This window comes from Carlito syrichta, unplaced genomic scaffold (assembly GCF_000164805.1).
Source record: "Carlito syrichta isolate Samal-C Ts95f unplaced genomic scaffold, Tarsius_syrichta-2.0.1 Scaffold301542, whole genome shotgun sequence".
Taxonomy (NCBI): domain Eukaryota; kingdom Metazoa; phylum Chordata; class Mammalia; order Primates; family Tarsiidae; genus Carlito; species Carlito syrichta.
Genome location: NW_007245638.1, coordinates 1,278,186 through 1,304,298, shown reverse-complemented (window position 1 = coordinate 1,304,298; position 26,113 = coordinate 1,278,186). Strand labels below are relative to the sequence as shown.

Below are 26,113 nucleotides of genomic sequence, written 5' to 3'. Positions count from 1 at the left end.
GTGATGGATAGGCAAGTAGGCAGGTGAGTGGGGGGTAGATGGATAGATGGGTCGGTAAATGGACAATGAGTTGCGGGAGGGAGGGAGGGAGGGAAGGAGGGAGGAAGGGAGGAATAGGCGGCCAAGTAGGTAGGTATATAAATAGACAAGTAGCTGGATGGGTAGGTAAATAGGCAAGTGGGTGGATGTTTAGATGGGCGAGCAAATGACGAATGGTGGGAAGGAGGGAGGGGAGGAGGGAGGGAGAGAGGGGCAGGCAAGTGGGCGGCTGAATGGGTGGGTAGATAAAGAGGTGAGTGAGTGGATGGATAGATGGGAGAGTGAATGGATGGATGGATGGATGGATGCATAGATGGATGGATGGCAGGTGTGATGCTTGGGAATGGCCTTCTACAGATGCCACTAAGAGCTAAACATGACCCTCTGTTTTACTTTCCCTAGTGACCTGAGCAACAACAGCATCAGTGTGCTAACCAACTACACCTTCAGTAACTTGTCTCACCTCTCCACTCTGTGAGTACACTGCGATGCCATGTCTGCCGTGCCCATGAGCAGCAGTAGATGGTCACCCTCTCCCTCTGTCCCCTCAGTACTAGGTTCTCTGCTCTGGTGATCCTCAGGGCTGTGGCTGCCCTGGCATAGGGTCGACCTGAATCATCAGAAGGAACATCAAGTAGGACAGAGCTCCACCATCTAGGCAGCTCAAGAGGACCCTGCCCTGAACCTGATCACTTCTCAAAGAGGCTCTCTTTGAACTTCCTTCTGCAATTTGCGAATTTTCTTTCCTGGTGGAGGGTTTCCCTACATGATTACATTTTTCCCAGACCCATTTATTTCCCATTAGCTCTGTACATTGCTAGTGCTTACAATTGGACGGGAGAGGGAGGTGGTGGACAGGCTGGTTGGAGCCAGACTGCCTTGGAACATGGGTGAGAACTGGGGAGATGATGCCCGCGAGCCTTCGGGAGTAGCTGGGAAGGACTCCTCCTCCTTTATGGTCAGGATGCTTTTGTCAGTGTATTAAAATTAAGGATAGTGTCGCCATGACGAGCTGGCGACGGGCACAGTCCACAGAGTGCCTGCCTCCTTCTCCACAGGATCCTGAGCTACAACCGGCTGCGTTGCATCCCCGTCCACGCCTTCAACGGACTGCGGTCCCTCCGTGTGCTGTGAGTACCGGGTACTGGTTTTGACTCACACATCACTGAGCAACAGCAGGAGGTAGGCTAGGCACTTGTTTCCTCACTCCCTTCTGCCCCAAGCCACACCTCCTTGCCCAGAGGGATAGAGAGAACCACCCTCCAGGGTCAGCGTTCTGGTCCAGCCCACCACCCCCTGTGGAACCTTGAGCAAATCACTTAAGCCCTCTGAGTTTCTGGTCTTTGATGTGTAGACCCGGATCAGTAGCTCCTCCCTTGCGCAAGTACTGAGCAAGTACTGAGCACAGTGTGTGGTCCGCAGCCACATTTTGGCAATCGTTCTGTTTACACTGCCCCTCTGGCTTCAGAGGGGCAGCGTGACACTGTGAACTTCTGGGAGGAAAGGAGACTCCCACAGCAGACATCACAGGCTGGAAGCCCAGGGCCCCCAGTTCAGCTCACAGACAGCTACTTGTTAGCACTTGTGGAATTGCCTCACAGACCGTTTAAAAAAAAAAAAGTTAACATAAGCTGTCAATATTTAAATATCAGGGGGTTTCTTACACAAATCCAACTCTCTTGGGAAATAGAGGGACCCTGGCCACACCACGGCTCTGACTCTGCATTCCTGCATAGCTGAGCAGCTCTGCTTTTTGGGTCAGAGTTGTACAGTCAGCAACCTTCACACCTGGCCCACCCTCATTGCCTGCCTGGCCCTGTCTCACGCATGGATAACTGTGTCTTCTCATCCATAAAATCAGATAATTATGGTAATTGACTCGCAGAGTGTTATGAGGATTAAATGAGATGCTGTGTGTAAAGCACTTAGCACAGCTCTGGCATTGCCCACACGGAACAAATATTCATTTTTTATTATCACTCTTGCATCATAGCTTGCTAGCACAGAAAGACACCCCACCATTACCACAATAGTCACCTGATTTTTGTGCCTTCCCATCTTGCACCTATTTCATAGACACAGAAGGATTCTTTGAATTGATCGTTTGAATATCAGCCTTGAATGATATGCCCATGAGAACCGAGATGCGAACACTGTACCCCTTAACATGTCAACTTCTTGCCTTCTCTGAACTGTTATTAGTAAAACAGTGATCACTCTATTTTATGGGCCTTTTCATGTCATTCCTCTGTCTAATTTGCAGCAGTGGCTAGGTGCAATGCCTCACAACTGTAATCTCAACACTTTGGGAGGCTGAGGCAGAAGGATTGTTAGAGCCCAAGAGTTCAAGACCAGCCTGGGCAACATAGCGAGACCTCATCTCGAAAAAAAAAATCAAAAGATTAGCCAGGCATGGTGGCGTGTGCCCATAGTCCCAGCTACTCAGGAGGCTGAGACAGGAGTATCACCTGAGCTCAGGAAGTTAAGGATGTGATGAGCCATGATCATACCACTACACTCTATCCTGGGTGACAGATGATACCTTGACTCAAAAACAGTAATTTGCAACAGTGCTATGAGATTGAGTTGATTATGCCCATCTTAAAGATGGGGCAACTGAGGCCCAGACTGGTGCAGTCACTGGCCAAGGTCCTGCAGATAGACAGTTGCAGACTCCAGCCTCCTGACTCAGAGCCCCGGGACCTTTTCCAGGGCTCAGGAGCAGCCAGCAGACAGCACCCAACACGCCAGTCCATTTCAGAGCCTCCAGGCTGATGTGATTTATCGGGGCCCACAAAACACCGGTGTCAGCGACAACTCCTGCCACATGTCATCTGTGCTGTTATTAAAAATCAATTCTCTGGGGGCAAAGAAGTGCCCGAGCTGACAGTGTGCAATCTGTTATTGTCACTTATTTATTATCCACCTTCTCTGGGGAGTTGGAGAATAGAAACATCAGCAGGACCATTTTCCTGTTTCCTGTTGAACCCAGCAGGAGCTGGGGTGTCTCACACCGGAGCCAAAGCTGGACTTGGTCCTCTTTCTCCCTCCTATTGTCTTCCCTCCCATTCTAACGATTCTGTTAATGGGTTTGCTGCCCCAGCTTGGGCACTGCCACTTTTAAGGAAATCTGCATGGGTGTGTTTATAATTAAAATAGTTCTGGATGGGGCAACTCAACTTGTAAGAGGGAGAGAATGTGTTGTTTGCCTATTCACCGTCTGTCTTTCAAGGTAGTGGGGGAAACATCATCAGGGTTTGTCCAGGGTTTTCTCCTTCCAGACCTTGTCTGTCCCAACCTGGCACCACTGCTATTCACATGAACACTCAACACACTGGTGCTGGCTTCTTGAATTAAGAATAAGTAGGCTTTTAATCTGGGGCACAATGGCTCACACCTGTAATCCCAGCACTTTTGGAGGCCAAGGCATTGAGTCCAGGAGCTTGAGACCAACCTGGGCAGCATAACAAGGCCACGTCCCTACAAAAAATCCAAAAATTGGCCAGGTGTGGTGGTGCATGCCTGTAGTCCCAGCTACTCGGAAGGCTGAGGAGGAAGGATCACCAGAGCCCAGGAGGTCGAGGCTGCGGTGATCTCACCACTGTACTCCAGCCTGGGTAACAGAGTAAGCAAGTAAGCTTTTAGCATCATCATTTTAGATTCATGGGATCTCGTTCATGAAATGAGATCTCAGGGTCCTTGGTCCAACCTCTACCTCAGTGGGGAACAGCCATTTTCTGCATAAGGGCCAATTCAGGAAAAATAAAAACGTTTATGGGCTACATTTCTTTTATGATATTTGTATCCTTTCTCCCAGTAATTGCACATCCAGGAATTTAGTTAAAGAATAATCCAGAATGAGGGAAAGGTTCTTTGCATTAAGAACTTGGTTGCGCTGTTATTTTAAAATATTACCCACAGGGGCCACAGTGAGGAATATTTAAGGAAACCATAATGCAACCAGTCGATGATGTACAATTATTAAAAGAGGCAGAGATGGAAACTAGATAGAAATGTGGAAATGTGTCTACAGCATAGTGTTATGTGGAGAAATAAACCTGCCTTGAACATGTTACCATTACAACTTATAAACATTTATAACTATGAAGACAGACTGTAAGAGAGCAAATGAAAAAAAAATCAGTGATAGCTAATGTTAAAACAAAGTCATTTCTAGGCCAGGCACAGTGACTCACACCTGTAATCCCAGTACTTTCGGAGGCCAAGGCAGGAGGATTGCTTGAACCTAGAAGTTCAAGCCCGGAGTTCAAGACCAGCCTGCACAATATAGCAAGACCTCAAACAATTAGCCAGGTGTTGTGGCATGCCTGTAGTCCCAGCTACTCAGGAGGCTGATGAGGAAGGATTGCCTGAACCAAGGAGGTTAAGGCTACAGTGAGCCATGATCGTGCCACTGCATTCCAGCATGGGCGACAGAGTGAGACCCCAACTGAATATAATAATAATAATAATAGTAATAATAAAGTCATTTCTATGACAAATGAAGGCAAAGTTAGAAATGAACGAAAATGGTAACATATTTACAATTTAGGGGGTTGGAAAAAGACAGGTGTTTTGAAATCAAGAATTACATGATCTGTAACTGCATTTGAACATTTATATATTCTTTTTTTAATTTTTAATTTTAAATATGTGAGGTACAGTTCAGGGTTAGGTATACAAATGTTCATTATGCAGGTACCCTTGTTGATGTCCTGGCAGGACAGGAGGGGGGTGGTCAGGAAGCCCTGAGTACAAAACATTGTGTAAAAATGCTTTTCCCCCTTCGCTCCTAATCTAGAAATAGCTAGAAGGGAACATTCCTGCGGTCAGCCTAGTTCTTCTTGGGGCTTCAAGTATTCCCTGATCTTTGCCCCAAACCTAGTCACACGCCTTGTGTGCGTGTGGTCCCGAGTGTCTCTCCGGAGCCCCGGCCACAAGAGGGCACCTGGAATGAGTTAGTGATGGGAAGGCAATTCCAGCGTGTGTTCCTGGGGAAGCCAATGGGATTATCATTCATTATCCTCGGTATTTTTAGCTCCTGGTCCCTGAGTAAAATTGTGCTGTTTATACACACGGGGCTGTTCATCACTGCTCCACCAATGACATGAATTCTTAAAATATCCCTGCAAAGAGCTCCACTGCCCTTTGCTTAATTACCTTCTGAAACAAGGCGCTCACTCCCTTACCAGACAACCCCATTCTATTTTTGACCAGCAAGTGAGCGTTAAAAAATTCTTCTGGTGAGCCAGAAGTTGATTCCTCGTGACCTCCCAACCATGATCTAGGCTTGACCCTTTTTTTCTTTTTTAATTACAGAATTTGGGATTAAAGAGTAAGTCGTGGAAATCCTCCTGTGTAGACCTTTCATTTATAAGATGAGGAGACAAGCCAAGCACAGTGGTTCATGCCTATGATTTCAATATTTTGAGACCAAGGAAGGAGGATCACTTGAGCCCAGGAGTTTGAGACCAGCCTGGGCAAAATAGCAAGATCCTGTCTCTACAAAAAATAAAAAATTAGCTGGGCACAGTGGCACGCACCTCTAGTCCCAGGCACTTTGGAGGCTGAGGCAGGAACATCACTTGAGCCCAGGAGCTCGAGGTTACAGTGAGCTATGCTCACGCTACTGCACTGTAGCCTGGGTTACAAAGCGAGATCCTATCTTGAATGAAGGAATAAATGAATGAATTAGTAGAGACAGGTATGGAAAGGTTTAGTGACTCATTCAAGATCATGCTGTTTTTCATCCTTTCCTAAGTTCAGCCTTCCGTGGGTTAGTTGCTGTGCTTAACTCTGGTGGGAAAGAATAAACAGTGAAGGAGACATAATGGCTGCCCTCAGGGAGCTCTTGGTCTAGAAGGGAAAGCAGACAAGGAAATAAGCAACATACAGGGTGATATCTGACAGAGGAACTATGAGAATATAGGTGAGAGGCACATCACCACATCTCGGCCACCCAAAAAACTTTCTGAAAGGACAGATAATAGTCAGCACTGACATTCCTTACACCTTGACTGTGCCCTGCACACAGGGCTTAGTGCTGTAGTGACATTACTATATTTTCTCTTCACTTTAGGAAGGATGTACCATAATTATCCCCATGTCACAGTTGAGTAAACAGAGGCTGAGCGAGCTTCAGTAAGCTGCTCAAAGTAACACAGGGAATGGCAGAGTTGGGATTTGAACCCAAGACTGTTTGCTTTCAGAATCACTCCTCTTTTTTTTTTGAGTTGGAGTCTCACTCTGTCACCCAGGCCGGAGTGCAGTGGCACACTCACGGCCACCCCAGTGTGGTCCTGCTGGGCTCCAGCAGTCCTTCGACCTCAGCCTTCCAAGTAGCCGGAACTACAGGTGTGCACTACTATGCCCGGCTAATTTTTTATTTATTATAGAGACAAGGTCTCACCAAGCTGCCGGGGCTGGTCTCAAACCCTCAGGCTCAGGCAGTCCACTCACTTCAGCCTCCCAAAGTGCTGGGATTACAGGCTGAGCCACCGAATCCGGCCCAGAATCACTCCTTTGAACTTCTGCTTCCAGGGCTGAGACTGAGAAGCCAGTGAGAGGTTACCTAAGTAGGGATGGGATGAAGAACATTCTAAGCAGGGGGAAACTAAATGCAGGACAGAGGCCCTGAAGTCAGGAAGAGCATGTGTATGGGGGGAACCTCAGAAACCCAGGTGTGGCCGGAGTATGGCTGCTGGGGAAGGAACCAGAAGGGACGTGGTTCAATAGCTACAAGGTAGGGCAGAACCAAGGCTGGAACTCGTCTCCAGGCTCCTAGCCCAGTGCTCTTTTTTTTTTTTGAGAGCTGGGGTATCACTATGTTGCCCAGGCTGGTCTTGAACTCCTGAGCTCAAGCAAAGTGCTGGGATTACAGGGTGAGCCACCATGCCTGACAGGCCTCCAGTCCTTGTTCCACCACCTCCTTCTTCTCCATCAGAGGTTAGCACCTGCACCCATTCCAGACTTTTCTTGATGATTGGAAGGACACGGCCTATTTAAATGTGAAGTGTTTTCTTCCTCGTCCTCAGAGGCCTCTGATGGGAATTAAGGAGTGGTAGGGCAGGGGAGGAAAGACACAGGAAGGAAGGTGACAGGCACACTGGGGCCACTCTGCCAAAATGTCTATCCTCCTCTCCAGTCCTAGAAGCGAGTCATGGGACTCACCACTGCCTCTGAGACATATGGGCTGCGTGTTTTCAGGCTGCTGCTCTCTGTGGGTACCTCTGAAAGGACTGGCCCTAAAACACATCCAAGAATGGGAAGGGGGAGTCATGACAGTGATAACAATCACCACCACTAACGTAATTAAGTACCTGTCATGCGCAGGCCCTGCGCCAAGTCCTGCATCCTTGGAAGCACTGGCATTTAATGTCTTTTAATGCTCACACCCAGCTCATGATGTGGTGGGTTAGATCTTCTCCTGGGTAAAGAGAAGGAAAATCAGTTCCAAGCACACTGAGCATAAAAAGAAAACTTATCGACCGGACACCCTGGCTCATGCCTGTAATCCCAACACTTTGGGAAATCGAGGAGGGAGGGTTGCTTGAACCCAGTAGTTCAAGACCAGCCTGGGCAACATAGTGAGATCTTATCTCTACAAATCACAAAATTAGTATTGAGTGGTGGCATCCACCTGTAGTCCCAGCTACTCGGGTGGCTGATGCAAAGGATTGCCTGAGCCCAGGAGGTTGAGGCTGCAGTGAGCTGTGATTGTGCCACTGCACTCCAGCCTGAGTGACACAGTGAGACCCTAACTTAAAAAAAAAAAAAAAAAAAAGAATATCGACTCAGATAAGTGAAGACTTTAGTGGTAGGTAATGGGCTCTAGGGCTGGATGCAGGGGCTGTGATGATACAGTCAGCATGAGGCTCTCTGCCTCCCAGCCTTGCTTGCCTGAATAGATTTCACTCCTAGGCAGTCTTTCTCCATTTAAAGCACAGAGGGTCCTGATGGGCTGAAGGTTTACATTCTGGCAGCTTAGCAGCCCCATAAAGTGAAACTGTTTCTGTGCCAGTAGTTCCAAAGAAAGCCCCAGAAATGTCTTTCCTTGGTCCACATAGGTTGCATGCTCAGCTTCAACCCTGTGACTCTGATTGGCCAGATCTGAGCCACAGCTCCACCCATGAGGCCAAGCCACTTGGACTGGGAGCTGGGGAGGGATGATTCCCCAATAGAAAAGGGAGGAACCACTACAGAAAAGAGGGCGTTGGTGCTGAGCAACTCACATCCCCCAAAAGAAGTGTACTCCAAGTAGTTACTAAGAATTCCTTCATTTCGGAGATGAAAAAACTGAGGCAGAGAAAGATTAAGTTGATTGTCACAGCTCACACGGCCAGGGAATATCGGAGGAGGGATTCGAACCCAGGCAGTCTGCCTCCAGGGCCTCAGCGCTTAACCCCCAGATGATCTGGAAATGGCCCAGCCTGCTCAGAAGAGAATTCACCCACCCCCACCCGTATTTAGTATTAGAATAGTTTCTGCCATTCATGGAACCAGTTGTGAGTGCCTAGCCTGTCAGGGATCCAGGGTTCAGGCAGCCCAGAATTGAGGGCTGGTTGTGCCCTAATGCTGCCCTCCTCTGCTAAGTTTGCCTTTAACATCCCCTAAGAGTCTGGAGGGGAGATAGCATTCCAAGCACTTGAAGATGAGCCTTTGGGAATTGAGAGAGTTGCTTGCCAGCCTCTGCCCCTAATGGAGAAGGGGATGGGGGAGGGGAGAGGGCACTAAGTGCTTCCTGGGACTGCTTGTTCACCCACTCCTCTGGCATCCTCTAGGATGGCTATTTTGCCAGGTGCAATGGCTCAGGTCTGTAATCCAAGCATTTTGGGAGACCAAGGCAGAAGGATTGCTTGAGCCCAGGAGTTTGAGACCAGCCTGGGCAGTATAGTAAGACCTCATCTCTACAAAAATAAAAGGGAACAGGAGGAGGGTTGTTTAACAGGCAAGAGTCCTCTTTACCTGCTTTGTAGGCAGATTTCTGAAGAGTTGCCCCAGTAAACTACAGCCCTATCTCTCTACAGTTTATAGAGATTTCAGCAGCCCAGCCCGTAATAAATGGGAGGATGTCCCAGTGCCAAAGTTGCCTGGGGTCATCTGGTGTTTTTCCGTTAAGGCTTCGGGCCTGGCCAGGAGCCTCATTTGGAAATGATTAAATGTGGGGCTGGGTACGTGTGCAAAGCTGCAAGTAGCCGTGAAGTCATCCCAGTCATAGCAGGCAGGGGCTGGGGGATTCATAAATAACCTCATGAATTAGAGACTAAATGATGCAGATAGAAGTGTTTGGAAGTGCTCCTAGCTCCTCACCAGGGAGGTGAGACGCTCCCATGAACACTTTTTGGAGGACTACTAACCATCTCCTGCTGTCCTAGTTGCCTAAGAACGGTGTGGGGGGAGCAGGAAAAGGAGCTGATGGTGATGAGGACAATGATGAGGAGGAAGAGGAGGAGAGGAGATTTACAGAAGGAAGAGGGAGTGAGTCCCTTGCCTTAAAGCAATAGGCTTCCTAAACCCTTGCTCAAAGTGTGGTCAGAGAACCAGCTGCATCTGCATCAGCTGGGAGCTTGTTTAAAATGCAGCATCTTCTGGCCTATAATCCCAGCGTTTTGGGAGGCCGAGGAGGGAGGATGGCATCAGAGTTCAAGGCCGGCCTGGGCAACATAGTAAGACTCCGTCTTTATAAAAAATAGAAAATGTAGCCAGCCATGGTGGTACATACCTACAGCCACTCAGTAAGCTGAGGCAGGAGGATCTCTTGTGACCAGGAGTTCGAGGCTGCAGTGAGCCATGACAGTGCGATCCTGTCTCCAAGATTTAAAAAAAAAAAAAGCCTGGTTTCTATTCAGAAAGAATAATTTTTTTGCCTTTTTCTAAAGTTTTCTGTGGAAAGGAACAGTTATGAACAGTAACCAAATTTTTTCAGGACTTGCATATGCGAGGCTTAAAAAAAAAATAGAAAGGAAGGAAATGCAAAACCTCATGCCCTGCCCCAGACCCTCAAATCGGAATCTCTCTCTGGGCATGAGGCTCAGGAATCTGTGTGCTTACAGCTGCCAAAGTGGGTCTCTGGTGAGACCCACTATTCCGTATTAAGAGTAATTAAGCTCATGTCTGTATTTCAGCTGAAGACCAAGGGCAGGCAAACTTCCACTGAAGGAAAAAAAAAAGCATATTCATTTATTGTTATTCTGTTTGTACTTCCACTGCCAGTGCTCATTGCCCCTTTGTTCCACTAGGGCTCGCTACCTGCCTAAAGTCGTTAGTCCTTACCCTTACCAGTGCCTTGTCACTAGCACAGGTGAAGGTGCCCATTAGTCACTAAAGACACCTTTGAGCACCTGTGAATTTCACCCACCTTGCGTTTCACAAGTGAGTCATCAGTTTGGGAATTTCTTTGTGTAGTTGATGATGAATCCTTTAATGGAGAATATAATCCTTGAATTGTGGATCAGCTGGTGTTACTTGAGCACAGAGCGGTGTTCATTCAATGTTTTCATGACCTGTCTCCTCCAGCCATGTATCAAAGGCTTAGTATATGGCGCCACTGTGCAAGTGAGATAGGTCCCAGCAGCCTGCACCATGGGGTGGAGGGGGCATGAGTGATACCAAGCCCCTCCAGGGCTTGCCAGGCCCCTTGAACATGCAGTCAGAAGAGACACTCAGATGCACACAAGTACCAGACTTGTGTGTGTGTGTGTGTGTGTGTGTGTGTGTGTGTGTGTGTGTGTGTGTGTGAGAGAGAGAGAGAGAGAGAGAGACTCCAAATCTGTTCCCATAATGGTGAGTGTCTACCTCCAGGTACTGTCCCCAGGACAGGGACTGTCCCCAGAGACTCCTATCTCTGCCCCATTCCGTCACCTAAGCCGAGATTGATAGCATTTCTCAATCCACCTAAAATCTCTTTAGGTAAATATAAAGGGGACCAATTTATTGAGTTCCTTGATCTGTATCAGATGTCCTTGAAAACACTTTCACAAATAATGATAATAGTTCGTCATTCAGCACTTAAAAATGCTGGCTCTTTCTGAGCGAATTAACACATCCACAACAACCACTATTTTTTATTTTTTAATTTTCATCCCCCACCCCCCTCTTTTTTTTGAGTCATGGTCTCATTCTGTTGCCCAGGCTGGAGCACAATCATGGCTCACTGGAGTCTTGACCTCCTGGGCTCAGGTGATCGTTCCACCTCAGCCTCCCAAGTAGCTGGGACTATAGACACGGGCCATCACACCCAGCTATTTTTAAAATTTCTTGTAGAGATGAGGTCAAGCTATGTTGCCTAGGCCGGTCTCAAACTCGTGGGCTCAAGCGATCCTCCCACCTTGACCTCCCAAAGTGCTGGGATTACATGCTTGAGCCATCATGCCCAGCTGGTTCCCACTTAGTAATAGAAACTGAGGCACAGGGAGGCTAATTCACTTTACCCACAGTCACACAGCTGGTAAGTGGCAAAGTCCGAGTTTGAGTCCAAAGCAGCCTGGCTCCAGAAATGGTCTTAGGTACAGTTCTTCACAGGATCTCTGAAACGCCGATGACTCCTTTGGGCAGATGTATCTGCCCATTTTTTAGCAGCAAAAATGGAGGCCTAGAAACATAAAGTACCTTATCCAGTGTTCCACAGTAAAATGAACTGATATCTGACTCCACCCAGGTCTATCAGATTTAAAGGTCCACCATCTTTTTCCCTATGCCCTCTACCCGCTTCATTCATGCTGCTGAGCTGGGCATAGAACATTCCTGCACCCACAGCAAGGGTCATGGGAGCAGCTGCTGCCACTAGCAGTGTGACTCTGGGTGAAACCAGAGGTTGGCGGGGCCAGGCAGGGGTGCCAAGCGGGTATGCTGCGTTCAGAGCTGCTGCTGGGTACTCACCTTCTGACCTGTCCTTCTGCTTCAGAACCCTCCATGGCAACGACATTTCCAGCGTTCCCGAAGGCTCCTTCAATGACCTCACATCTCTTTCCCATCTGTAAGTAGCTGTATTTCTCCCCAATGTGCATTCAAAATGGAAAAGTGCTACAGTGTCCTCACTGCGGACATTCTGGTAGATGTTCTTTCCCGAGCATAGGACATATTTGGCAACAGTGCATCTACACTGGGCACACTGCCTTGTGTAGATACCTACAAAGGCACCCTTAATTATGTAAACAATGTAAATATTCAATAAGAACCAACAGAAAACACTTACTATGTGCTAAATACTTTAGATGAACTCTCTCATTTATTTCTTACAGTGGTAAGGCAATTTTAATCCCCTTATTATATATGATGAAATTGAAACTTAGAAAAGTTAAAGGATTTGTCTAAGAGTTACCCAGCAGGTAAGTGGCAGAGCCCCCAGTGCAAATCCAGGCTTGCCTTGACTACAAAGCACATATTCTTAACCACTGTTCACTCTGCATCAGCTATTCCCTTATGTTACACAGGGGAAACTGAGGCCCATAAACATTAGATGACCAGCAGAAAATCACCTATCAAGTCGGTGGGACATTGGACTAGAACCTAGGGTCCCTAACTCCCAGGCCAGTCATCTTCACTAGATCAGAAAGCTCTACTTTTTTTTTTTTTTTTACTATATATCTGTCAGTGAAAATTGTTGAGTTTGTATTCTTTCTGTATGTCTAATTATTTCCATATCGTGTGCATATCTATAATACCAATATGTATGTATACTATAAAACATTCAAAAATAGAAATGTTAAAGGATATAATTTACAGAAAACAGAAGTTCTAGTATTTTCTTCCTGGACATGACTTTGGCAATGTCTACACTGGAGTTGCCCCTCCCCCCTGTATTTTCCAGCTGAGCGATCTGAATCTACTTTCTAGGTTGCAGGATATCAAAACCTTCACTGCAGAGTAAGTCCTCCAGTGGACCCTGCAACAGAGTGAGACAGTCAATCAGAGGGGCAGAGGCCCAGGGAGTTCTCTTGGGGGATGCTGGGGGGAAGGGGTTGAGTTGAGTTGAGGACTGAATCTTACCAGGGTAGGTGACAGCCAAGCCTCAGAGGCGGGAGGGCCTTGAGACATCTACAGGATTGGGAGTAGACTCTGGTGACATTGACTTTGCCCCAGCGGAGACAACTCCTCTGCTGGTCCCATATCAGATACCCCCAGTGTAGCCAAAGTCTAAAAAGGCTGCATCTCCAGAGAGCCAAGGATATGGAGCCCGTGGGCCAAGCTGGCAGGGCCCTGACCTCCTGTCATTCCTCCTAGGGCTCTGGGGACCAACCCCCTGCACTGTGACTGCAGTCTGCGGTGGCTGTCGGAGTGGGTGAAGGCGGGGTACAAGGAGCCTGGCATCGCCCGCTGCAGTAGCCCCGAGTCCATGGCAGACCGACTTCTGCTCACCACCCCCACCCACCGCTTCCAGTGCAAAGGTAGGTACTGCCTCCACCCCCACCCCTACCCCCATGGGGTCAACTGTGTCTCCAGCAGCCTGTCAGGCCCGGGCGTCTCAGCAGAGGTGGCTTCTAAAACCCTCATTCTGTCTCTTTCATGAGTCACACAAAGAGATGCAGAGGCTGACACTGACATGGACCCACATCGAAGGTGTCCACGTGTCATTCTCTCCCTCAAGTCCCTTTGCCAACATTTCTGCACATATTTTCCCATAGTCAAGAAAATCTTTAACCTGGACATTTCACCCAGCGTTATTAGAACATCGTAAGCATGTTCCCATTATATAGCAGCAACTTTTTTATACTTGTGATTTTTATAGACCTCATCATTGTTATAACAGCAAACTACTACTGAGTTCTTATGCAACAGAAACTGTGTTGAGCACTTTTTCATTTATTATTTTAATTCTCACTTTTCATGTGTTATTTAATTCTCCAATACCTTTATAGGATAGATTTAATATTGCCCTCATTTTTTAAATGAGAAGACTGAAGCTCACGATCACACCATTAGGAGGATTCCAGGTCTTTCCAGAAGGCGTGCTCTTGGTCATCAAGCAGTGGTCTTCCACCAGAACTTGGTCAGTTTCTGGTTTTGAACCTTGAGAGCATTACTTCTTTTTTTCTTATCATTGATACTTAAAGATCTTTATTCAAAATCATGTCCTTAGATAAGATTCATAGAACAGAAATTACTGAGTCAAAGTATATGATTTTTTCTTTTTTTTTTTTTTTTTTTTTTTGAGTTGGAGTCTCACTTGGTTGCCAAGACTGGAGTGCAGTGGCCGCTGCCAGCCACCACAGCCTCGACCTGCTGGGCTCCGGCAATCCTTCCGCCTCAGGCTTCCGAGTAGCTGGAATTACAGGAGCGCGCCACCATGCCCGGCTAATATTTTGATTTATTGTAGAGATGAGGTCTCACCTGCCCAGGCGGGTCTCGAACCCGCGGGCTCAGGCAATCCACTCACCTCAGCCTCCCAAAGGCGTGGGATTACAGGCTGAGCCACCGAGCCCGGCCATATATGATCATTTTTAAGGTCTTCATGCATACTACCAAATTGATTTCCAGACAGGATTATAACCAACTTACACTCCCAGGAGCACCTTTTAAGTGTCTTTTTCATTATTTTATGCATTATTTTATCTTATTTTGCAATCATTGCTAATTCAGTAAGTTTTTTTAAATGTGTCTTTTATTTTGTCTTTGTTTATTAGGGAACCTGATTTATTTTGTCAAATATTTACTTTCCATTTGTGTTACACATTTGTCAGTATCCTCAGCTCGTCTGCTAGATTTCATGTTTATTTTGATTTACAGCTATACCTTAATTACCCTCTAAAATTTTAGTGTGCCCCACACTTCTGCTGAAACTAGAAAAACATTTCATTGGTTTAAAGCTAATTTTACATTTCCTCCTCCTCCATTATCTTAAGTGAAATAACTCAGAAATGGAAACTCAAATACCACATGTTCTCACCTACGGAAGAGCTAGATAATCTGTACACGTGGACAGAGAGCAAGGAATAATAGACATTGGAGACCTGGGGGAGGTGAGGGGTGAGAAATTACTTAACAGGTAAAATGTACATGATTCGGGTGATGTTTACACTAAAAACTCAGACTTCACCACCACACAATATATCCATGGAACAAAATGGCACTTGTACCCACCAAATCTATACAAATAAAAAATGTTCCTCCTCCTGCTTCCAAGATACCTGATCTGATACCAAAGAGGCTCGCCTAGGCCAAGAATACTATAGATCTCAATCTTAGCTACCCATTTTGGAAATCACCTAAGCAGCTTTACAAATTTCTGGTGCCTGGGTCCACCCTCTAGGTTTTGATTAAAGTGGTCTAGGATACAATCTGGACATGCAGAGTTTTGAAAGCACTGTGACTGGCTGTCGTGTAAGGTGACCAGCTTGTCCTGAGTTTGTTTGGGACCTTCCTTGTTTTAGCACTGAAAACTCTGAATCATGGAACCCCCCTCAACCCCAGGTAGAACAGGCAGATAATGTCCCTATTCTAATGTGAAACCAGGTGGAATGTTCTGGTATAGGCTCTGAATCAGGCTGTCCTGTTCACCCACCAAATGGCCACTCACGGGAGTTTATCACAACCCGTCTCCACGTTGGTGACTGTTTGCCCAGGATCACTTAAAGACCTGACATTATGTAGGGCCTATTCATCCAGGGTTCATCATCACGGTCAAAGCTGGCTGCAACAACAGGACACAGCCCCCTTTGCAAAGTTCTGTGTGGGGACTGTGGCCTCCCTCCAACCCTTATTGCTAAAGCAAGTAGGACACAGTTGAAACTGTCACCAATGCAAGGTGTCCTAATCACAGCTTGCCAGCCATCATCAGCATCACTGCTGTGTCCCCTGGGCTACCCATTTCTCTTTTTTCTCTTTTTTCTTTTTTTTTAGGGAAGAAGTAAAGCTGTCTTTATCTATGGACAGCGTCATCATTTAGGTAGAAAAATTATAAGAAATACTATTAAAAATCTACTAGAGTTGGCCAGGCATGGTGGCCTATGCCTGTAATCCTAGCACTTTGGGAGGCCAAGGCAAGAGGATCGCTTGAGCCCAAGAGTTTGAGAACATCCTGGGCAACATAGTGAGACCTCATTTCTACAAAAAATAAAATAAATAAATAAAAATTAGCCAGGCATGGTGGTACACACCTTTAGTCCCAGCTGCTAGGGTGACTGAGGCAGGAGGATCGTCTGAGCCCAGAAGGTCAAGGCTGCAGTGAGCTGTGATTGTGCTACTGCACTCCAGCCTGGGTGACAGAGTGAGAGCCTGACTCAAAAAAAAAAAAAAGAACTAGCATTAAAAGAAAGTTGACAAGGTTATAGGATACAAGGTCAAAAACAAAATTCAGTTGTATTCTTTTTTGAATTTCATTTTATTTTAGAATCAAGGGGCACACATGCAGATTTGTTACATAGGTCTATGGCATGATGGTGAGGTTTGGGCTTCTAATGAGTACCCCCCCCAGGTGGTTAACGTGGTACCCAATGGGTAGCTTTTCAGCCCTTCCCCCACCCTCTCTCCCACACCCTTTCAGGAGTTCCCAGTGTCTGTTGTTCCTATCTGTGTGCCAGCTACTTCTTACTTCCAGAGTTTTGCAGGGAGGACTTCCTGTGTGTGCCTTGGGCCCCAGCCCTGTGCCCTGCTTAGCCAGACTATTCTGTACTTGGGGTGGGTGAAGAAACGGGAGGTCCACTTGGAGCCTGGGCTCAGAACTGCCTAGAATATGAAAAGATACACAGGGGGTTTCTAATTATGGTGCATTGTTTGCAGATTAGTACCAAAATCGGATCAGGCTAATTACAGTAATTGATTTGACTGCAGAAGTACTTCTGAATGATGTCCCACTGTGATTTTTCCTCACTGGACAATGGCTGCATTAATGGGACCCTAGCTGGACTGGAGGTGCTGGCTGGGGAGGGCCGGCTGCCATCTGGGCATGAGGTGGGGAGGGGCTGGCACTGGCTGAGGGAGGGACCAGAGCAGAGGGGAAGGGAGGCGTGACCATGAGCACACTCAGGACCTGCCATCAGTACTCCGGTTCTGCTGCCCAGGGCCAGTGGACATCAACATCGTGGCCAAATGCAATGCCTGCCTCTCCAGCCCATGCAAGAACAACGGGACGTGCAGCCAGGACCCTGTGGAGCTGTACCGCTGTGCCTGCCCCTACAGCTACAAGGTACGGCAGAAAGCCCCAGCCCTGAATTCCTGGCCTTAGGGAGGGGCATCATGCCCCATGGGCCTCCCTTCTCTCAGGGCAGCCTGATGACTCCACTGCACGGATCACCCCCAAAGCACTGCTTGCCAGTAAAACTCCTATTCTCAGACCTGGTGGGAGCTGCCCAGGCGTGTCATGCTCATACAGTTGGACAGGACACACGTAGTCTTGATAATGAGCGCTGAGATAAGGAGGAAATGTAAAATGAGTATTTTCTTTATGAAACATGGACAGATTAAGTCTCAGAGTTAAATACGTCCAAGTAGAGGCATCCCTTGAACACACTGTGATGACTACCCTTCTAAAGGGATTTCCAGAACTTCGCCCCCCTCCCCACATCCCACCAACCTTGCCCTCAGAATGGCCCGCTCTGAAAGGTCTGGTTCCAGCTTGATGAGGATACGGGGATGGGGATGAAAAGGCCTGGGGGCTGCCAAGAGAGAGTGTAGACCATGGGCCTCCCCACTAACAACTAGAGAGTAGGCCATGGGCCTCCCTACTACTACCTAGAGAGTATAGACTGTGGGCCTCCCCACTAACCCTGAGAGAGTGTGGACCATGGGCCTCCCCACTATAGCCTCAAGAGAGTGTGGACCATGGGCCTCCCCACTAACACCTAGAAAGTGTAGACCATGGGCCTCCCTACTAATACCTACAGAGTATAGATGTTGGGCCTTTCATTAACACCTACAGAGTGTAACCATTAACACCTAGATAGTGTAGACTGTTGCCTCCCTATTAAAACCTAGATAGTGTAGACCATGTGCCTTCTTACAAACACCTAGAGCATATAGACCATGGGCCCCTCACTAACACTTAGAAAGCGTAGACCTTGGGCCTCCCTACTAATTAATATCTGTAACACTGTTTGAAACACCCATAGCAAACCTATGAAGAAGGTCTTATTAATTCCCACTTTACAGATGTGGAGACTGGGTCTCTGACTGTCAAAAGGGCTTACTCCATATCCCAAACTCGCAAGCCATAGGCTGGGATTAGCCCCAGTGCTGTGTGATTCGAAAGCCCAGGTGTTTGCCCTGGAGTCTGTCCAGGATAGCCCCTCCCCTCCCTGCACCTCACTGGGCCCAGCAAAACTGTGGCTGGGCCGTCTTCTGCAAGACCCTTCCGGGGCCCTGTATTCCAGCTGTCTCAGGGCACCCATCAGGACTCAGTGGCCAAGCCCAGAGCTCCAGGATGGCCCCAGGGCCCATCTGGTGCAGGCTGAGCAAGAGTGGCTGACATCTCCGGGTCTCCACCCCCAGGGCTATTTGCGTGTGTCCTGATGGCTGGAGAAGCGGCCTTGCTCTGGGGAATGGGGCTACCTGGTGTTTTTCTTAGCTCTATCTGTACTTCTAGCAGACAGTAGTGTCAGAGTGCCACCTATAGGCCTGGGACAGGAAAGCCAAAGGATCCCCTTTGAAACCAGCCACTCCCAGGGCCTCAAACTAGACAGAGTCCCAGACCCATGCACCCTACACATACACACACACACACACACACACACACACATGTATGATCAGGGAAGGGTAGAGACTAACAGCAGACATAGGAGGCATGGAGTCTCTGAAACTCCCTTGTGTGGTTTTGGCGGAGAAAAGTCAAACTATGGAATTACACAAAGAAGCTAGTACGCATTCCAGCATGTCATTTACTAGCTGTGTGACCATGACCAGTAACTTCACCTCAGCCTCCCTATCTATAAACCAGGACCTGTCTTACAGGTTTGCTGTGAGAATTGAATGCACAATAACGTGTGCAGTACTCCTAGGACAATACCTGGCATTCAGTAAGCGCCAAGATATTATTAACTCTTACCTCCACCCTTGCATTCTCGGCCTTCGTACCCAGGTGTGGAATAGATAACACATGGTGTATGGCTGGCTTCATCAGCAATTATCAGTCTGTGACTCTGAACTGTCAAGGAACTTCAGTCATTCTCCTAGAACTGTGAGACTTGTGCATTTATAACAATCCCAATTCTACACATGTATAGTTCTCTTTTGAATCATCAACTTAGGGCCAGGCACTCATGTGGACCTTATGCATTTATTCTCTTCTCTAATTTTTATAATCAGCTTAAGTGATGGGTACTGTAGCCCCTAACTTAAGATAAGGTAAACTATTTCAAATTTGAAACCTCACTTCTTTCTCTTTAAAATTGGCCTCAAGGCCAGGCACGGTGGCTCATGCCTATAGTCCCAACACTTTGGGAAGCCGAGGTAAGAGGATTGCCTGAGCCCACAGGTCCCAGACCAGCCTGGGCAACTTGGTGAGACCTCCCCCCCCATCTCTACAATAAATCAAAAAATTAGCTGGGCATGGTGGTGCGTGCCTGTAGTTCCAGCTACTTGGAAGGCTGAGGCAGAAGGATCGCCTGAGCCCAGCAGGTCAAGGCTGCAGTGGCTGGGAGCGTGCCACTGCCCTCCAGCCTGGGTGACAGAGTGAGACTCCTACTCAAAAAAGAAAAATAAAAAATAAAACCGGCCTCAGTCTGAAAGTAGTGGAGCTGGGGGTGAAGTCCAGGCTCCTTCTAGCTACCCTTGAGTGCACTATGAACATGACTTGACCCTCAGTGTCAGAGCAAAGAGAGCGCCCACACAGCCTCTGCAGGATAAGGCCACTTGTTTAAACTTTGTTCCCAAGATTCTGAACATCTTGTCAATTTCAGAGGAATTTGAACAGAGATTTGGACCTTTAGGAAACTGTTGAGCCCAAGCAGGTCTGGGGTACCCAGTGGTGATGATAATGGTGATGAGGTGATGCTGGTGATAGCAATGATAATGGTGATGATGAAGCCATTGATGGTGATAATAATGGGGATGATAGTGATGACAGATGGTGATCATGATGATGATGGTACGGATCAACAGTAACATCAGAGCCAGCATTTATTGAACGCCTATTATGTACTGACAGTATATTAATGAGGCACGTGTATTATCTTGCATACTCCTCATCAAAACCTAGAATACAGCTCCTAAAGTAGCCCTCATTTTACAGTTGAAGAAGCTGTGAATCAGGGAATTGGGATTCAGAAGCTCAGCACCAGCAGATTCCAGAACCCTGTGCTCTCGGCCCCTGCATTCATGGCCCATTGGCAAGTGCAGTGATTGCAGAGGCTGAGGGTGAGCACTGGCCATTAAGGACCGTCTGGATTCCTGGGATAGAGGAAAATAGAGTGTGGCGTGGGAAGACCCCCCAGCAGGACCCTCTGCAGCCCAACCTTGGATAGCTTCTGCTCTTCTCCTTGCCTCAGTTTCCTCTACTGTAAAATGGGGCAGGTTGAACTGTGAGGTCCTTTAATTGGGGGTTGCATCCCTGTGCTGAGTTTGTTACTCCTGCTTTCCTACTTGCCAGGGTTAGTTAGAGCCCACCCAAGCAGAGCGACTGAGGTCACAGTCCTGGATGAGTTCTAAGTTGACAGCAGTCCCCAGACACCCACAAAACTGAGCTCAAAGCCAAGGCATTTATCTACCTATTTCTAGATATCTCAATTTTCCCATCAATTAACAGGGTGACCTTGGGAAGCCACAATATTACAACAAAGCATAGCAACTACTGTTCAGCTACTATAATGCCTGGCCTTTGTGAAACAGTTGAAATGCATTATCTCATGTAGTACTCGTAATCATCCTATGGAATAAGTTCATTATCCTCTTCTGATAGATGACAAAACTAAGGTTTATAAACATCAATAACTTACCCAAATTCCCAGACTCGCTTAGGAAGCACTTGAGCTAAAACCAAAACCCAACTGTCTCTTGTAGGAAAGTCTATACCCTTCAAGCTCACGAGTCAGATTCTCTCTAAGCCTTACTTTCTCCACCTATAAATGGGAAAAATCATACTCACCTGCAGAACTGTTGCTAAGATGAAAAAGGGTTATGTAGCAAGGTCTGGTGGTGCATGCTGTACACCCAGCTATTCCAGAGGCTGAGGTGGGAGGATCTGAGCCCAGGGGACCCAAGCCCAGGAGTTGGAGGCTGCAGTGAGCTATGATCACACTACTGCACTCCAGCCTAGGCATGCAAGCCTTTGTCTCTTTAAAAAAAAAAAAGGCAGGGGGGGGGATTATGTATGTGTGCTGCCTACCTCGGTGACAGGATTCAGTAGACACTTTACAAAGGGTAATTTTTGGCCACTTTTTTAAGATGGAGGGAATATAAACCTGTTGGCTGATCCTTTATAGCCATTTAGTTTCATGCACGTATGTTCAGTGTCTTAGGATGATGCTTCTCAAACTTTAATGTGCACAAAAATCACCTGGAGATCTTATTCAAATACAGGTTCTGGTTCAGCAGATCTGAGGTCATGCCTGAGACTGCATTTTTAACAAGTTCCCAGGAGGTGCCAATGCTTCTTGTCCAAGGACCACGCTTTGAGTAGCAAGGTTGTAGGGCAGCCCCTGGCCCCTTCTCAGAAATAAGTTTCCAGTGAGGGCAGCTGTTGCCAATCTGTCTTTTTTGTTGTTGTTGTTGTCATTGTTGAGTATGGGTCTCACTCTGTCACCCAGGCTGGAGTGCAGCAGCATGATCGCAACTTACTGCAGCCTCAACCTCCTGGACTCAGGCAATCCTTCTGCCTCAGCCTCCTGAGTAGCTGAGACTACAAGCACATGCCACCACCTGGCTGATTTTCTTATTTTTTTGTAGAGATGAGGTCTTGCTATGCTGCCCAGTTTGGTCTTGAACCCCTCGGTCTACCAAAGTGCTAGGATTCCATGCATAAGCCACTGTGTCCGGCCCTCCCAATCTCTTTCAAAGGAAGCCAGGAGCCCCAGCCATGTCCTTACACACACACACACACACACACACACACACACACACACACGCATGGTAGGGTGGGAAGGGGAAGATGTAGTAGAGACCAAGGAGCATTACAAATCTGGTGATTTGAGCAAAATGAGATTTGAGGCTGAGGAGAATGGAATTGGGCTAATTATCCAGCACTGGCAATGCTGATTATTTCTCAAGGACATGTAAGTGACAGAAATCCCCACCTCCAAGTCCAATTACCATGTTGTCAAGTGCTAGGATCTGCCTCCTTGATTTCTGTGCTTGGCATAAGGGGCTGAGGAGACAGCCCCACCCCCACCTCCAGGAGATTGGACCTGGAATCGCTGGTTCTTACAGGTTCCCCAGCAGAGAGTCTGGCCCAGGCAGGGTCTAGGGAGGTCCGATCCTGACCTTCTCAAGGTTCTCCTTCCCTGCCTTTCATGGTCCAGCTGTTCCACCCCCAGCCCCACACACACCTCCTGAACTACTTAGCACCAGAGACCTGAAAAAGCCTATTAATCACCCATGGGCAGCTCTGCCTCAGACCCTCCTCACCATCACCATCATCACCATCATCATCACTGTTATCTATGGAACTGCCATTACATGCCAGGTACTTACTGTATGTTCTAATCACTAGTTAACTCTTTCTAGGGTAGGCTGTATTGTTCCCGTTTCATAAGAGGTGAAAACAAGGCTCAAAGAGTACGAGCTATACTCCCAGCTATTCCAGAGGCTGAAGCAGGAGGATCTGAGCCCAGAGAACCCAAGCCCAGGAGTTGGAGGCTGCAGTGAGCTAAGATCGCACTACTGCACTCCTGGCTGGGCGACAGAGCAAGCTTTTGTCTCTTAAAAAAAAAAAAAAGTCAGGGAGATTAGGTATGAATCCTCAGTGACAGGATTCAGTAAACACTTTACAAAGGGTAATTTAATTTCTTGGCCACTTTTCCTTCATTTCCTCAAGGTGCACAGCAGCCAAACAGAATGTGCATCCCAATCTGCCTCCCCCCAACCTCCATGTTTTGAGAGGGTCAGCCAAGTGGTCCTACCTAGTGGCTCCCAGCACTAACTGTGTGGCTTATCCCACGGACAACTGTGCCTTATCCCACGGACAACCATGCAATCTTGGATGTCTCACCTCGCTCTCCAGGTCCCTTCCATCTGTAAAAATGAGTGTCATATAATGACTACATGGATCTCCCAGGACTATTGTGAATATCGTATGCAATCATGAGTATAAAACATTTAGCATGGGGCCTGGCAAGGAAGATGTGCTCATAGCGTGAGTGAGAGGGAGCATTGCAGATTCCAGTGCACACGCTGACTGGTAAAGGAAGGCACCCAGACACCACCCCAAAACTGCCCTGTCCCTCTCCCCTCCAAGAACCCTCTGACTGGCCCCTCAGCATGAAGAGAACTGACAGACATGGCCCGTGGTTTCTGGCCTCCGGAGACAGGCCCAAGGCTCCACATTTGAAAGTCCATGGCAGAGGCTGTCCCATGGCCAAGGCTATAGGTCCAGGAGGTGGTAACATCACAGCCAGGAAACCCAGTCCCATTCCGTCACAGGCCCTGGCAGTAGCAGAAATGGGGAGAGGATCTTTTTGGGCACATGGAGAGCAGGTGATGTGGCCATGGGCCAGCTCCCACGATCACCCCCACCTGGCCCCATGTCCAAGCCACCAAACCCAGGGCACAAAGACAAAATGCAGCAGACGCCTCACCCCTAGACCCCCACAATACCAGGTCTTGCCAGGGACCACTTGCCAAGACTTGGGTGCAGCCCTGGCCACACCTGGTCGGTCCCCAGGGAGAAGCAGGAGTCAGAGGGCCAAGAAGGGTTGGGCTGCTCATGAGACATCTGGTCTTACTGTCCACAGTCTTCGCCTTGGGCCACCCTCCTCAGTGCCATCGCCAGTACTGGTTCTTCTGTCTGGCATGCTTCTGTCCCTACCCAGCATACAGCTGGCTCCCTCTCAGCTCAGATGTCCCTTTCAGAGGGGCTTCTCTAGAGGAATCTCACCCCACCTAAACTCTGTCACAGGGGTTCTCACCCAGACCAAACATTGGACTCACCTGTAGAACTTTAGAATTTAGATACCAATGCCCAGACCCCAGATCTCTCAAGAATGAGTCCCTGGCAGGTTCTCACCCTGCAGAACCTTAGAATAAGCTTTAGAATCAACACCAATGCCTGGACCCCAGATCTCTCAAGGATGAATCCCTGGGGGGTGAGGGAGAGGGCGATCTCCCCCTGCAGAACTTTAGAATAAACCAACACTAGATCCCAGATCTCTCAAGTATGAGTCTCTGGGGAGTTGTCACCTTGTAAGAGATAGGGTCTGCTGGCCACACTTCAACCCTAGTCCACACTACTCAGGTTGTGGCTTATATTTAAGCTTCAGGGAGGCAAACAGTCATGTCATTACGAGCACATATAGAAGGCCTGCTGTGTGCTAGGTGGGTTACACAATGTGCAATGCTTCCTTACACAAAAACTCTGGTTTAATTCTCATCACAGCCCTATGAGATAGGCTTGAAGATGTCAAGAGACTATTGCAAGGTCATGCTCAGCCAACCAGGAAGAGGAGCTGGAATGTGAAGCCATCTTTGCCTGAATCCCAAGTCCGTGTTCTTGCCCTACAGTTTGGGATAGACAGGGTGTGGAGTCTGGGGAGTGGTGAGGCTCGAGCCTGGACTCCTAGGTTCTCAGTGCTTCTCCCCTTCTCACTGTGGAGTGGCTATGGGTGAGGGCTCCCACGGGCATGCTCCCAGGCACACAGCAGGCCTGTCCTGTGATCACCTCCCTGGCTTCATCCCAGGAGGACACTGGGAACGCCCAGGGGTCTCCAGGGCCATGCAACCCCTGAAGGCCTCCCTAACCAGGTGCTTCTCCCTCTTATATTCCTCAGGGCAAGGACTGTTCCGTGCCCATCAACACCTGCATCCAAAACCCCTGTCAGCACGGAGGCACCTGCCACCTGAGCGACAGCCACAAGGATGGGTTCAGGTAACAGCTCCCTGCTGGCCTTCCCTTGCCTCTGAGGACCTCCAGGGCAGACTCCTCGGTGCAGGCTGAAGATGCAAAACTGTGTCACTGAGGACCTACCTGTGTCCACACTGTGCCCAGCCCTGCATGAGAGTGATTTCAAGGCTCCTTGTACCCTGTGAGGGAAACACGGTGATCCCTACTGGGCAGATGAGGAAACTGAGCCATCAGAGGCATAAAACCTTTGGCTAGAGTTACATAGCTAGTAAATGTTGGTTCAGGGATTTGAGTCTAGATCCCAACCTCCAGCCTCCCCTCTGGCTAAAGTCAGAGTAGGCTGGAATGCTGGGTCAAAGACCCACATGCCTGGCAATGCTACCCTCCTTTCTGCATGATAAATAATAATAATAGTAGGTGATGTTGATTACGTGGCTTACTTTGTGCCAGGCACTGAGTGGTCAATCAAGCATCATCTTATCTTATTTCACAGGGTCCCCCTGTGACCCTATCTGGTAGGTAGGTATTATCCCTATTGAACAGATGAGGAAACTGAGGCATGAAGATGGCCTTGTCACATATCCTGACACTCATTCCTGGATCTTCCAACCCCACCTCCAAGCTCTCTTTCCTCCCTGGCACTAAGATTTCAGGAAGAGAGCTGGGTGTGGTGGCTCACACCTATAATCCCAGCACTTCGGGAGGCCAAGGAGGAAAGATTGCTTGAGCCTGAATTCAAACAGCATAGCAAGACCACATCTCTACAAAATAAATTTTTTTTTCTTAAATTGTTCGGGCGTGATGGTACACACCTGTAGTCCCAGCTACTCAAGAGACTGAGGCAGGAGGATTGCTTAAACCCAGGGGTAGAGGCTACAATGAACCATGACTGAGGGACACTGCATTTTAGCCTGGGTGACGGAGCAAGACCCTTAAAATGATAAAATTCAGGAAACAAAAATAAAAGGGCACAGACTGGAAGCTGCTGAAGTTTTTCTTATCCCTGTCCTGGGAGTGGGATTAGGCCTCCACCCACAGCACAGACCCATCCTGCCTCCCACCTTCCCCAGCAGCTCTTAGATGCCCAGTTTGATGTCCAGTTCCCCCAGCCTGTGGCCCTAGCCAAAGCAGACTTTGGGGAACAGGGCTCCT

General features: G+C 48.1%; 1 protein-coding gene across 1 annotated transcript in view; it reads left to right on the top strand.

Annotated features, from left to right (window-relative positions):
• Positions 1-26,113, top strand: part of SLIT3 (slit guidance ligand 3) — a 628,209-nt gene that overhangs the window by 559,457 nt on the left and 42,639 nt on the right. Inside the window, exons 21-26 of the mRNA XM_008054837.1 lie at positions 442-513; positions 1,098-1,169; positions 11,942-12,013; positions 13,261-13,424; positions 17,037-17,161; positions 24,888-24,985. Of these exons, the coding sequence (XP_008053028.1) occupies positions 442-513; positions 1,098-1,169; positions 11,942-12,013; positions 13,261-13,424; positions 17,037-17,161; positions 24,888-24,985 (603 nt within the window). The remainder of the gene's footprint in view (positions 1-441; positions 514-1,097; positions 1,170-11,941; positions 12,014-13,260; positions 13,425-17,036; positions 17,162-24,887; positions 24,986-26,113) is intronic.